The sequence below is a fragment of the Cebus imitator genome, unplaced genomic scaffold (genome assembly GCF_001604975.1).
Source record: "Cebus imitator isolate Cc_AM_T3 unplaced genomic scaffold, Cebus_imitator-1.0 Scaffold13, whole genome shotgun sequence".
NCBI classification, from domain to species: Eukaryota; Metazoa; Chordata; class Mammalia; order Primates; family Cebidae; genus Cebus; species Cebus imitator.
Window position 1 is genome coordinate 10,342,105 of NW_016107328.1, and position 15,792 is coordinate 10,357,896.

General features: G+C 36.3%; 1 protein-coding gene across 1 annotated transcript in view; it reads left to right on the plus strand.

Annotated features, from left to right (window-relative positions):
- Nucleotides 1-15,792, plus strand: part of GPHN (gephyrin) — a 339,003-nt gene that overhangs the window by 254,593 nt on the left and 68,618 nt on the right. Inside the window, exons 15-18 of the mRNA XM_037728619.1 lie at nucleotides 723-842; nucleotides 2,427-2,485; nucleotides 3,670-3,823; nucleotides 12,796-12,917. Coding sequence (XP_037584547.1) covers nucleotides 723-842; nucleotides 2,427-2,485; nucleotides 3,670-3,823; nucleotides 12,796-12,917 — 455 coding nt within the window. The remainder of the gene's footprint in view (nucleotides 1-722; nucleotides 843-2,426; nucleotides 2,486-3,669; nucleotides 3,824-12,795; nucleotides 12,918-15,792) is intronic.

A 15,792-nucleotide genomic window follows, 5' to 3' on the forward strand; every position in this document is an offset into this window, starting at 1 on the left:
TTTAGTAGAGGCAGGGTTTCACCATGTTGACCAGGATGGTCTTGATCTCTTGACCTCGTGATCCACCCGCCTCGGCCTCCCAAAGTGCTGGGATTACAGGCTTGAGCCACCGCGCCCGGCTGGAATCGTTTTTAAATGATTTAGTTATATTTGCCCAACTTCTATTATTAATTCATTAGTGAGCTAATATGTTTTTGAATATTTTCAAAAGCAATAATTAAAATATTTCTGGCTTGCCTTTATTTAACCAAAAAGTTTAGTTAATAAAGTACTGCATTTCTCAAATATCAGAGCTTCAATAAATTATAAAGGTGCTGGGTTTTTTTGTAATTATTATTTATAATTTATATCCTAGCAATTTTTTTTCTTACAGACTCTCAAATCACTTTACATATATTAGGAAAATTCACATTATTTGAGGGGGCAAAAGTGGCAAATGTAAGTGGCAGTTCTTCTAAAGTAAAGCAGAGCACCAAGAAAGACACCTAATAAATAGTCATTACCTTAAAGTACCTATGCAATCAGCTTAAATGAACTAAAGACTCTGGTGTGAGTGCACCTGTTTGTGGATAGCTTTTATTACACTGGCCCAAAATGAATAAGACTGTAAAACTTTCTTTTATGGTTTATTTATTTAAAATATTAAAGAAATTAACATCCTCTGCAGACATTTCCTTGCAGCAGCAAAGTACATCAACTGGCTTTTTCATGTTTATTTCCAGCCAACTCAGACAGTAATGCCAGGACAAGTCATGCGGGTTACAACAGGTGCTCCAATACCCTGCGGTGCTGATGCAGTAGTCCAGGTGGAAGATACCGAACTTATCAGGGAATCAGACGACGTACGTCATCACCAAGTCTTATTGTGCTGTTGTTCCTATGGCAGTATTATGTCACAACCATTTTCTGCAATGTTTGTGAGATTAACCCAGTTATTTTGGCTTATGGTGGGATCTTATATTGTAGTATATGAGTCTCCAGTAAATAAGAAATTTCCTTAAGCTTGAAAATCTGTTACTACAGGACGGGTTTCTATGATCATTGCTGTTATGGCAGAATTTGAACCATATTTAACCCAAGCAGTTTCACATGCAAACAAGGAAAAGAAAGTACCTCAAGAAAGCAGAGATATTAATGGTTAACATACCTCCCAGAGCAGAGACATTAATGATTGGCATACCTTCTAGCTGAGAAATTTGCCATTGAGACTAGCTTCTGATAAAATGTCAAGGAGTTCATGAAATTAGAATTTACTAAAGAAGAATTTAACGAAGAACACTTGGGCAAGTTCTTGAATATTACACTAAGCCAAGTATTTGAATCAAATGACCCTTTCACCTCTGGTTTTCTGTAATTCAGGAAAAAGCAGTGCCACCAAATGACAGCCTAGAAATACTAAGTGTATATAAGTTTTCCCTCCATTGCCTCAAATAAAAGATGTTGGGATCTTTTTGGACCTAAGCAAGCCTGTATCACACTGAAAATAGTGGCAAGTTATTGAAACCAGAGTATAAGCCAGTAATAAAAGTAGAATAAATTCAACTGAGGTTTTAATAATAAGCTTACTTGTTTTGTGAAGAAGGTTTAAAGATATATGTTAAAAGCTAAGGTTAAAAATAAACATATATTCCCCCAAGCTGAGAAGATAGTAAAATTTGGCCATGCCAAGAGACAGACGCTTTCCTTGATCTGGAGATTTTCTTTTTAATCACCTTTCCACATACAAGGCTTATAAAATTCAACTGTTGGCCAACAGACCACATTGCCTGCTGTTAAAACTGTCTAAGCAGATTTATTGGCATCAGGGAAGCCAGCAGAGCATTGAAATTCAGAACACATGCATTCGTAGACTCTGCCAGATGACAAGACACAGTTCCAATGTCACAATATTATTCACAGCCCATAAATGTAAAATTGATTATTGCCGTTAATATACAGGAATCTACCACCAGGCAAACTATAAGTCCTTTACTGAAATTTCTGCAGGTATTTGGTAACCTTGGCATGGTATTGAACTCATGATTCATGGGAAAAGAAGAAACATATTATCTCCATGCACACTTTGTTAGGGTAGCCATCTATATCCATCTACATATATATAATATATAAATATATAAAGTATATATATAAATGTACTAGTTCAAATGTTAAATCTTATAAAGCAAGATTTAATATTTCAATTGGTATATTTTTAAAAAACATAAAAATTCGAGCAAAAAAATTTTATTTATTGGCACCAAACCTTCTAATTTTTCAGGAGCCTATGTTAGAAATTCAGTGTTTTCAAAAGGTATGGCAAATAGTTTTTGGTTTCTCTGTATTTGTATATATCCTAGGCCTATCTGATCACAAAAGTATCTGAGTAGCTAAATTCTACTGCTCAGAAATTCTGTTTGAAATTACATAACCTGCTCCTCTTATTATAGGGCACTGAAGAACTTGAAGTGCGAATTCTGGTACAAGCTCGGCCAGGCCAAGATATCAGGTAACTTCAAAACACATACAATATATAGCCCACTTTTGTTTCTTTTCTTTTCTTTTTTTTTTTACACCCATCTCTCTTTAGTCATTGTTTTTTTTGTTTGTTTGTTTTTTGTTTTTTGGGTTTTTTTGGCCCACTTTTGTTTCTACATGATCATTTACTCAGGAAACCCTGGGTACTATAAATCTGTAGCCATGTCAATTAGCCATTAATTTTCAGAGCTTTAACAAGAAGAAAAATGAATTCTGTTTCACATCTCTGCCTTACCTACTTTTTAATGAAGGATGGTAAAGGCAAGTTAGTCAAAAGCAAGATGAGAAAGAGGTAAAGTCACGACCCTACATATTCTATGGTTAATTCTACTCCTAGATAATCCAAAATTACCCAATCCCATCCCTAAGTAATCCAGAATTTGGTATTAACTCAGATAATCCCAGAATTGGACATTTACACAATTAACTTATAGCATATGCTCTACTGAGCACCAATAATAAGGGAATAATCTGCACCTCTTTATATACAAAGATGACGCTATTGTCCTATAATAAATAGTGTGTATACCTTAAATTATTTTTCTTACAATGGAATATGTTTACCTTGATTCCATTAATACTAATTTGCTGAACATCCCTTTGTAACGAAACTACACTTCTCCCATCCTTATGGCAGCACACCAAGGTGAATGTACCTCTGTGGCCACAGATCAGGACCAACCTAAGTGGAAATTACCTCTATGACCGTAACCTCATTAGCATTATTCTCCTTGCCACAAAGCTAGCCAGCTGTGGACCTCTTATCATCAATGCTGCTAGATACTTTGATACAGATTTTTGCCTAATCAAAGAAAGTTTGCAATTGGTAGTTTTACTATAATGTAGCACAAAACAATTTGTAATTTTCTTCACAGGTACTCAAGAAAACAAAATTTCAAATATGAAGTCACAGGTTCTTCTTTAGCAGTAATATAATCCAATCCTATTTCTGTTTTCTGTTGTGTGATTTAACTTTTAAAATTAAAAAAGCATAGGATTTTTAGAATCCCTTCATTTCATTATTTTTCTACTACTTTATTTCTTGACTTTTTTCTCCTCTTGAATGTCCTCCTCTTTTGACACTAAAGTTTCCCTCATGAGTTGAGAAAATGTTGTTCTTAATCACACTGTTTATGGTTCTGCTTTGACTTTCAGACCCATTGGCCATGACATTAAAAGAGGGGAATGTGTTTTGGCCAAAGGAACCCACATGGGCCCCTCAGAGATTGGTCTTCTAGCAACTGTAGGTGTCACAGAGGTTGAAGTTAACAAGTTTCCAGTGGTTGCAGTCATGTCAACAGGGAATGAGGTATTAAAAATAAAAGTGGGGGGAGGGTCTGTAAGATAAAGGTATTTCTGACATCTGTTTTGTGTTGTAAATAGAATGTTGTGTATTATAGATCATACCAGTGGATCCACATTCTTGTAGCAGAGAAACCATAAATTGAACTTAGGATAGTTTCAAGCTCAGAATATGAAGAACAAGGAAGAACCAGTAAAAAAATATGTATTATGAAATGTTCTCTTCTACTTACTAGAATGAAATATTATAACCAAAGGCCTTTCCACATATTCAGTATACATAAACAAAGAATTTCAGCTGCTAGCTATAGATATTAAACTATGCAAACTCAGTACTGAGTCCGTTAAGATAATGAATTGTGCCCATCCTGCTATTGAAATGATAGGCAACTTCTGTGTGGTAAGTATCAGTGAATCAGGACATCATGGCCAGCACTTCTTGTAAAAAGTTTCATGTAATCTTTAATCACCAAGAGGGACTTGATAATCAGGTTTTCTCTCTCTCCCTCTAGAGCATCTCTAGTGGCATGGTATTCAGAATGGGTCAAAATGTCATTTCATTCCTGATTTAGAAAAGAGAATTCAGTCCATCTGTCTCTGAGAACTCTTGAAAAACTTCCTATTGCCTGTTTTGCTTAGGTTATGCAAAACTTCAGTCAGAAACTCTAAGGTCAAATGGAGAATAGTAAAAAGTGAATCTGCTGGAAACTCAGAACCTTATAGAAGAATCAGAAACTATTGAGATTTTTAAAGTATTAATAATTCCTCTGACCTTACTATTACAGAAAAATTAATGGGATTTTAAAAAACCTCTTTGTTCTGAAAATAAACCCTCATTATTTTTAATTTCTTGAAGTCTTGGAAATGAAAATTTTCAAAGGTCGTTTTAGGACCTTATAGTTCTTTTGGTTAAAGCAAAAGAATAAACTATTTTATTTTGCTAATGGAGAGCTAAATCAGCATTCCAGATGTGCTTACTTCCAAGGATACATGTATTTATCATTTCTAAAAATTATCAGTTGACAGAAAACAAACATTCTTTTTAATTTGATCTACACAGTGATGATTTTAATATCCTTTGGACCAAATAACACTATATTTATCATCAGAAATAAATTTCTGTTAAACTGGCTGACTCATGAACCATTCTCTTTTATGATTTACTTACATGCTTTGTGCATCAAGTAAGTTCATGGAGTTTGAGAAAGCAAAACAGAATTAGCACACTCATGGCCCAGGCGTGGTGCCTTACACCTGTAATTCCAACACTTAGGGAGGATCAGTTGAGACTAGGAGTTCAAGACCAGCCTGGGCAACATAGTGGGACCCTACCTTTACTAAAAAATTAAAAACAGCTGTGCATGGTAGCACATGCCTTTAGTCCTAGCTACTGGGGAGGCTGAGGAGGGAAGTTCACTTGAACCCAGGAATTCAAGGCTGCAGTGAGCTATGATGGCACCACTGCACTCTAGCCTGGGTGAAAGAGTAAGACCCTTTCTCAAAATAAAGTAAAATAAGAATTAACACACTCATAAATAACTATTTAGTTAATAGGAAACTTTGTTTAAGCTATATTGCTCATATTTCCCTCTCATGAGTCCAGCTTTTATAGGGCCAGACTCATTCTCTCAATTATCCCACAGAGCATATTTTTAGTTTTTTTTTTTTAAGCCACCTTTTAAACTCAATTAAAACTATTTACTGGAAGTAGGCTAAGGTGATGGTATGAGAATAGAGATGGTACTTATATCATGAAATCTAAGGAAGAGTTTGTAATCTTACTTCCCTGCCCCCATAGAGCTTATTATTCTTGAAGAGGCTTTGACTAGTTCTGCATGACTCATTCCCCTACTTAAACAGGCCTGTTATATTAAAGTATACCACAGTTTTCCAAGAGAATAATGCTTCTAAATTCTAGAATCTCTGGTCCCATATAGCTCAACATTCCTCCCTTTTTCCCATTCAAAGTTAGTTTTTATTATGACTCTATAGGTTAGTATTGTTCAACAGATAATTGCTACCTCTGTGCCAGGCATTATAGTGGAAATTGGTGATAAAAGAGATAAATAAAGCATATTATCTCTCCTGAAGGCTTGAGATTCACAGACACCCAGAAAACAATAGCAAAAAAAAAAAAAATCATTTATTTTCAGAAAGGGCAAAAGAAATTGCACTTAATGTGGCAAGGCCATAATTTACCCAATCACAGTACAAACTTCCCTTAAGTATTGGTTTTAGTTTCCTTTGATACATATGGTTTCTAGCCAGGCATGGTAGCTCACACCTGTAATCCCAGCACTTTGGGAGGCCAAGGCAGGCAGATCACTTGAGATCAAGAGTTTGAGACAAGCATGGCTAACATGGCGAAATACCGTCTCTACTAAAAATATAAAAAAATTAGCCGTATATGGTGGTGTATGCCTGTAGTCCCACCTACTTGGGAGGCTGAGGCAGGAGAATTGCTTGAACCCAGGAAGCAGAAGTTTCAGTGAGCTGAGATCATGCCACTGCACTCCAGCCTGGGTGACAGAGCGAGACTCCCTCTCAAAAAGAAAAAAAGATATATATGCTTTCACATATGTCCACTTTTTGAATCTCATATGACATATTGGTAGGCAGGACAGTTGCCTTGGCAACCCAAAGAATAGCCATACAAGATGTCTATGTATACTCCTTAAAAACTGCCCAGTATTTTATTACTGTATGAGCTTGTTAAAGACCAGGAAATTTTCAAAATTGGGGATATAGTTATCAACTATAGCTAATATGGAATAGCTGGTTTAGATATTTGTTGGTTTCAACAAACTGTGCATATTAAAATTTAGATATGCAACCTGTGGTGGTTCATGCCCATAATCCTGGCACTTTGGGAGGCTGAGATGGATGGATCACTTGGAAGCTAGGAGATTAAGACCAGCCTGGACAATATGGCAAAACCCTGTCTCTACAAAAAATACAACAATTAACCAGACACAATGGTATGCCCCTGTAGTCTCTGCTACTCAAGAGGCTGAGGCAGAGGTTGCAGTGAGCAATGACCATACCACTACACTACAGCCTGGGAGACAGAGAAGGACCCTGTCTCAAAAAAAAAAGAGAAGAAAGCGTGAGGGGGGAGAGAGAGAGTGAGAAAGAGAGAAAAAAGAAGAAGAGAGAGAGAGAAGAAATAAAAACAGCAGTGTATACTGCTCAGGAGATGGGTACACCAAAATCTCACTAATCACCACTAAAGAACTTATTCATGTAACCAAATACCACCTATTCCCCCAAAAAGCTATTGAAATAATTTTTTTTTTTAAAAAGGAAAACTCATTCAGAATAAAAAAAGAAAGAAAAAGAGTCTTGCCATTTTGCCCAAGCTGGCCTTAAACTTCTAGGCGCAAGTGATCCTCCCACCTCAACTTCCCAAGCAGCTGAGACTATGGGCTCATGCTACCACAGCTGCTTCACAGGACAGTTTTAAGCCAAAATTATTAAACCAGTCAAATCTGTCCAGAGTCATCTTAATGGAAATATTATATTAATTATTTTCTAACATAATTTGTGAACCTCTGTTTTTCCAAAACAAATTCTTAAAGACTCCTTAAATTATGTTTAAAAGCTCTGAATGTTTCTCTTCCCTTCTTATCTTATAACCTAGTAAGCAAGGCAATTAGCTTAACTCTCAGTTAAACCTCTTTTTTTCCCTCAGAGTTTTATTAAAAGCTATTTGGAGCAGCAACATGCTTCATCAGAGCTCATTGACTTTTCTCCCTCTTTTTGTGTTAGACCTATTTATCTGAACTATCTGGTATTCTAAGGTATGTCCATAATAGCCAGAATTGAATTTTGATCAGTTAAAAAGTTAAGTTTCCAGAAGACAGAGAAAGAAAGTGAAATGATTACCACAAATATGTAAAGAGCTGACCACTATAAATGTCTAATCATCTTCTCTTTGAAAAGAGGGGAAAAGTATTAAATGCAAGCAAACCCATTTCAATACATGAGAAAGAAAGGGAGGGTCATTACAGCCAGTTCAAATAGTGTCTTAGGCCCTTGATAATTCCCTCAAGACTATCGGATTAATTAAGTCTCTAAAAGTACTTTTAAGTGAATAATTGTGGTTATATCAAAAGTACTTCAAAATGGCCACTGCAATTCCAAGTTGTCCTTGATGAAATTATGCTTTTTAGAAAGATAAATTTGTGAAAAAAAAAACAGAAGCCAGAGTTATGCCTGGAGATAGTGCAAGTTTATTATTAAATGAACCTATGAATTCATTAGCTAATGGTCATTCAAAAGGGAAAAATAGCACTTAAACAGTGTATCCAAAGTCCTCTACAGTAAAGGTTGGACCCCTGACAGCTAACTCTAAAAATCAACAAGCTAGAATGGGTAGAGAGGAAATTTCTCCCAAAGCCAGTTTCTCATAGGCAAAACTAAGAAAAGTTCTTATAGGCACAAAACAATGTGGCCAATTGACAGATAGGATGGCCAGTTTCAAATCAATACTTTAGCAGACCTTTAGTAGGAAAAACAAAAATTAGTATACATCCAATCAGATAACCAAACAATTCTGGAAACGTTATACTTAGAACAAAATCAATATCAGCTGTCTTTGGGAGTTCAACAAAAAAGGATCAGACCTCAAAACAAGGGCTGGAATTATCTAAGCATCATAGACAAGGAATCCCGCAAGCAAAAAGCCTTAAGAGACCTCACTGAAATACAGTATAACCAATAATAAAACTGGTGGCAAGGTTTCCTGCCTAAGTCTTGATAGGATTTTCCTAATACCAAAATCCTAATACAAAGACCACCAGGGAAACCTGTTAATCATACAAAATGGTTATATTAAAGTTTCTGAACAAAAGAAAACATCACCTTGGCAATGTTGGGGAGGAAAAAATAATATTTCCTCTAATCTTAAGAGTTCTTACCTGTGACCTCTATAAAAGACATATTAACAACAACAAAAAACAAAAACAAAAAAAAACAGAAGTTACTTAACATGTATATGTGGCATTTTAAATAATTTCAGAGCATTTTAAGTAATTTTAAAAAAAAATACAGAATTAAATGGAAGAGTAGTATAAGGTTAAATATACTAGAATAAACTCACAATTTTCCCTTTTAAAACTGAATCTTATTTTCTGTTATACTTCCCAGTCGTCTTGGGAATGATGTGACATCTTAGGAATAATGATCTCCCATGTATACATGGGGAGAGATACCCAAAGGAAAATTAGTAACTCCTGAAGTGATGGCTGAGAAGTCTGGCTTAAATAACATCTTCAAAATTAAAAAACAACAAAACAAAACAAAAAAAATAGCATCTTCAGCAAAGAACAATACATTCTTGGAGAAGTGATGAGACACACAAAAAAATAAAAGGACCTTGAGTCTCTAGGGCCGGCAATTTGTGGGAAAGCAAATATATGGGAAACTAATGATAGATTAAAGGCTAGTTAATAAAGTTTGATATATAAACTCTGGTGCCATCTGCAGGCTAAGTGTCCAAAGATTTATCCCTCCTGGGTGTTGGGAAAGATAGGTTTGTTAACTTATGTCCTACTTTTAGGCAAATTAGGAGAAAGGCAGAGACCTTTTCTTATATTTTTCTTCTCAGCGCCTTCAGCTCAAAAATAATTGTTATGCCAAACTGGCATATTTTGGGATGGCATATTCTGCTACCCTTCAACAGAGTCTCAGTAATGTTTCACAACTGGGAAGTCATAAAATTTTATGAGGGTGTTTATAGGATTTTGAGGACTAGGGTTGATCATGGGGTAGTTTTAACGTAGAATTTATTAAGCAAGGTCTGAGCAGAGACTGGTCAGAATCTGTAAGATAGGTGAATTGGAGGATCACAATCCGTCTTATCTTCAGAGCATATGAGTCCATGTGGAGTTACTGTTAAAACAAGTTGTCCATGAGCTTATCTTAAAGTATATAGATCTGAACAAGCTTGTATTAAAAGCAATTTAACGTAAGGTAGTTCAAGTTACATGTCTTGGTTTAGTACAGTTTAGCTGTTATGCAAATAATGGTATACTTTTGCAAGTTGAGGTTTCTGTTTTATTTCTCAGAAGGAAATAGTTTATAGGCAAGGCAGCCAGTATAAGGCTTTCACAGAAATTTAGGCATAATATAATGAATGCTTAGAATTGTTTTGGGGGGTAGTAAGAGAGTGAATGAAAATGTAGGGCCAAGGAAGAGATGGATTAAAATATTCTTAATGATTGAGGCCTTTGGAAAGAGTGGAGTACAAAGGAGAAAAAGAGAATTAAATGTTTAAAAAGTGGAAAGATAGTGGCCAACTGTGGTGGCTCACACCTCTAATCCAAGCACTTTGGGAGGCTGAGGCAGGTGGATAACCTGAGGTCAGGAGTTCAAGACCAGTCTGGCCAACATGGCAAAACCGAGTCTCTACTAAAAATGCAAAAATTAGCTTGGTGTGGTGGCATGCACCTGTAGTCCCAGATACTCGGGAGGCTGAGGCAGGAGGATTGCTTGAACCCAGGAGGCAGAGGTTGCAGTGAGCTGAGAATGAACCACTGCACTCCAGCCTGTGTGATAGAGTAAGACTCAATCTCAAAAAAAAAAAAAAAAAAAAAAAAAAAAAAAAAGGTGGGAAGATAGTGGCACCATTGATAGTACCAAAAATAGGAAATTGAACTTGGTGGCTTGATATGGAGATGATGGGTTATGTTTTGTTTTACTTTTTGTTTTGAAACTATAATACATTTCAGACATCATTCCCAAGATGACTGGAAGTATAACAGAAAATAAGATTCAGTTTTAAAAGGGAAAGTTGTGAGTTTATTCTAGTATATTTAGCCTCATACTCTTCTATTTAATTCTGTATTGTTTTCTTTGAAATTACCTAAAATGCACTATAAATCCTACACCCTCATTTAACTAGCTATTATTTCATTATGTCAATTTTACAGACAAATAACTGGTTCTCCAGTGATCTCTAATTATCTGTTATTTCTGGAACTGTTTGCAGCAAAATAACAGAGAAGAGCATGAATAGCAAAGAAAACACCCTGATAACAGAGGAACCTTAATGGTCAGCACCCTGCTTTGAAAAAAAAATGATATAACCAGTTTTCTTTCTAAAGCAACTGGTTTGATTAATGGAGTTAAAGAGCTGCAAGCCTTGCCCCTTATAAAATGATAATCACTTTAATAACTGTGTTAATTAAGATCAGAAAGTTAATCTATATTAGCATTGCAATAGCAATTTTCTAAGCACTGCCAGTGAGTAAGAATGAAAGTGGGTTGCAATGTCACATGGCATCTGATTAAGTTAAATTAGTACAGTATTTGAAGGGAAGACTCCCTGGTGACACTGAATAAGATGGTCAGAGTTTTCCTGTAGTCTATTGGAAGGGGACAGTTGGTTGCGAAACTTCTGCTTTTCCAATAGAAAGTCAAAAGTCCAGCCACATAATATCACTAATGAGTCTGAAGGAAGATCAGGGGCTTGTGATTACTGTTTGGGAGAATTCATATATGAAGCTCTGGTGTTGGCCATATTAGTATCTTAAACATTTTAAATGTGCAGGCTTGCCTTTAACCTTCTAAATTAGTAGTCCAGGTTTTCTCACTTCAAATAAGTACTTTTTTTTTTTTACTTTATAATTTCTGAAATCAAAGCATATCTTAAAACTGATACATAAATTGCTGTAAGAATGTGTGTGTGCTAAGGACCCCTTACTCTTAGGCATTTTATAATTTAATAGTCTGTGTTCACATTATAAACTAATTTCATCTGTACTAGCATATAGGGGTAACAATATGAGAACAATTGGGAGGAAAGCAGGTGTTCTTTCAACATCATATGTCATAAAGAAAGGAAAGAGAATCACATTTATTGTACATTTATCTGCATAAATTGAGTGTTCATTATCTCAATGCTAACAATTACCTTGCAAAGTAGTTATTATTACTATATTTTATAAATGAGAAAATTAAGACAATTTTGTCAACTTGAATTTGAACCCTGTTTTAACCCAAAGCTCTTCCAACTGTACAATCTGACTACCTCACTGGAACATCCTAAGATAAAATAAGCTTCTTTAATTTTCTTCATAGACATAGTAGGTATTAAATCTCTAAAGGTTAATTAAGTTCAGCATAATGGAATTGTGTGTACATGTAGCTAAGTATTAAGTTTGCTAGTATCAGAGACAAAACATCTGTCGTCTTCTCCTTCATGTAAGCTTAACTTCTTTGATACTGTTGACCCCACTTCAGGAAATAGACCAAAAAGTTTGAAAGAAAATATAAACAATTATTCTGTTCAAACTTAAGAATGTCATGTCACACAATGTATACCCTAAATATTCCCAATGAAAGACAAATTGAAAAATAATATTGGGAGAAAAAAAGATAATTGTTTTATTTAGTTTGGCCATCTCCAGAGCATTATTATCCAATTGGAGTGAAACTGGTAGGATATTTGGCCTGCAGTTCAATCACCGGTGAAATTTCTGAGTGTTTTTTGAATTTTTTGAACATTTTCTCATCCTACTATAATTTCGATATTTATTTAACTGACACAAGAACAGAAAATCAAACACTGCATGGTATCATTCATAGGCGGGTGTTGAGCAATTAGAACATGTGGACACAGGGAGGGGAGCATCACACACTGTGGTCAGTTGGCAGGGACTAGGGGAGGGACAGCAGGGGGTGGGGAGGGATAATGTGGGGAGAAATACCAGATATAGGTGACGGAGGGAGGAAGGTAGCAAACCACTTTGCCATGTATGTACCTATGCAACAATCCTGCATGATCTGTACATGTACCCCAGAACCTAAAGTGCGATTAAAAAAAAAAAAAAAGATCCTTTGGGCATTCACCTTCAAAATGCCAGATACTGTTGTAGGTGCTAGATGTGCTAAACTCTGTTTAGTGGATCTTTTTTTGTTAGAAATATGCAACATTATCCTAATAGAATAATTTGTGGTGGTTTTTTGGCTTTGTAGCTGCTAAATCCTGAAGATGACCTCTTACCAGGGAAGATTCGAGACAGCAATCGTTCAACTCTTCTAGCAACAATTCAGGAACATGGCTACCCCACAATCAACTTAGGTATTGTAGGAGACAAGTAAGTGTTGGATGTTATTCTGGAAAGTTTTTATTGTACAAATATGAGTTTTTGGAGTACTCACTACATGGAGTTGCTGCTAAAGAGATAGAAACTTAATGTCATAATTTTCACTTACCTCATTCTTCAGAACCCAAAGAATTATGGAGGTATCTGTGTCCTTTAGAGATAAAGATTTCTTGGAATGCCTCTGAAAACAAGAGAAATACTTTACTTTCCTGTAGGTGTGTTAGGTTTCATAGGACTTTTTTGTAATAGTGTTGGCTTTATCCCAGTGGAGCTGATGGTGATGGCATTATTCTGATTCATATTTTTACCTCTTTCAAGAAAGACAAGAAAAACATAGGTAAGAAGAGAAAGCAAGATTGTCAAAATTAGCACTACCTAATTATTTGAAGTTTAAGTACAATTGTTTCTATGACTTCTGTATTGATTTTTGTATCTTTATGTAACCTGTTTCTCCAGGCTTCACCTACTTCAAAGTGCAAAGGGAAGCACATTGACTGTAATTACTCATCTTTAAGAGCATATTACCCCCATCTACTGAATTAACTCAGCCCTCTGCTAGGTTTTCTAAGTATTTCTGTGAATCTCCAGTGCTGTCTCACATGTGATCAAAAGCAAGTCTACACTTTCTGAACATCCCAGTATCATGCAACACTGTTGCCTGGCTATCTTTCAAACTCTTTCCAATTCAATAGAGCTACACCTGCTTTTAGTAATACTCAATCATCAACCCAGTGGAGACAAGGCTAAGAGACAGATCTGAGTGATAAATACCCATGATGTATCCATCACCTAAAATCCCCTTTCTCCCTTATCACTACCTCATCACTGAGTAGACCTCATTAAGCATGGATCTTTCTTCCCTTATGATGAGTACCTTCCCAAAACTCAAATGTGCTTTTGAAGAGGTTCTGACCTACCATTCACAGGGTATGCTCTGACAAGGCATGCTATGAACTTTATCTTAGGCTCGAACTAGACACAGTCTAAACTAAGCTTGTCCAGGCCAGGCGCAGTGGCTCATGCCTCTAATCCTAACACTTTGGTAGTCCAAGGTGGACAGATTGCTTGAGACCAGCAGTTTGAGACCAGCCTGACTAACATGGAAAAACCCCATCTCTACTAAAAATTTTAAAAATTAGCTGGGTGTGATGGATCATGCCTGTAATCCCAGCTGAGACATAAGAATCACCTGAGCCTGGGAGGCGGAGGCTGAAGTGAGCTGAGACCGCAACACTGCACCCCAGCCTGGGCAACAGTGAGACTCTGTCTCAAAAAATAAATAAATAAACAAATAAACTAAGCTTCTCCAACCCTTGGCCCATGGGCCACATACAACCCAGAACAGCTTTGAATGTGGCTGAACACAAATGTGTAAACATTCTTAAAACATTATGAGATTTTTTTGTGTGTGTGTGATTTTTTTTTTTTTTTTTAGCTCATGAGCTATCATTAGTGTATTTTATGTGTGGCCCAAGACAATTATTCTTCCAATTTGGCCCAGGGAAGCCAAAAGATTGGACACCCCTGGTCTAAACCTTGGACATAGCACCTTACCAGTAACCTGAAAGGTAGTGGGTTTTATGTCATGTAACCTTTTGAAGTTCTCTTCTTTCCTTCTGATTTTTTTTTTCTTTCTATGAGGTCACTGGAGTAGAAGCTGATGCATTTTCAAATGTCATTCTTTTTAAAATCTTCACCATTTGTATTTACATGGATGTTTAGTTCTAAAGAAGTTTGGCTGGAAATGGTGGCTCACGCCTATAATCCCAGCGCTTTGGGAAGCCAAGGCAGGTGGATCACTTGAAGTCAGGAGTTCAAGACCAGTCTGGCCGACATAGTAAAACCCATCTCTACTAAAAATACAAAAATTAGCTGCCAGGAGGCAGAGGTTGCAGTGAGCTGAGATCACACCATTGCACTGCAGCCTGGCTAACAGAGTGAGACTCCATCTCAAAAAAAAAAAAAAAAAAGTTCATCAGTAAGTAACCAGCCAACTTAGAACCCATGCTTGTAAAGCCAGCATATAGGTTACCTAGCATCACCCTGTCCAGGGTCCCTAATCCAAGGAAGGGAATAGAAATAACCTACTTTAGAAAAGGAAAAAAAAGGAAGGAAAGGGAAAAACAAAGCCAGTAATTTGAATTTGGGCCTGAGCAGTAACCTATCCTTTCAGATACAAGTACCTAAAAACTATCCTATGTAGATACAGCTTTTTCAAAGACCAAAATCAGCCTCTCAGAAGAGATGGGATAAATCCAAGAATTTGAAAACACAAAGATAAGGCAAGCAGGCCTGAAACTTCCTGGAACAAAAAACCAGATTCTTAGGGTTATTTCCCTCTTACCAGTAGCTCTGGCGCTACCTCTAAGTGTGTTAATGAGCTCTAAGAAATATCAAAAGGGAGAAGGGAACTTTTCAATTATTTTTACCCTAAGTTGTTTGAGACTATAAGTCTGTCCATTCTCCCTCTTACTGTTATACTTTTGTATTTTTTTAAAAAGAGGTTACTTAATATACTATATATACTGCCATTATCTTAAAGTACTCTAAAGGCCAAAACATCATTGAAAGTCTAACATGTTGGTATGCTGATATTTGTCTGGGGTCCACAATGTTAATTTATGGTGGATATTTTCTAATAATGTTGGTATTACATTTAACTCCAAAATATACTTTGAAAAAAGTATAAAGAACAACAAAACTAGGCCGGGCGCAGTGGCTCAAGCCTGTAATCCCAGCACTTTGGGAGGTCGAGGCAGGTGGATCACGAGGTCAAGAGATCGAGACCATCCTGGTCAACATGGTGAAACCCCGTCTCTACTAAAAAATACAAAACATTAGCTGGGCATGGTGGTGCGTGCCTGTA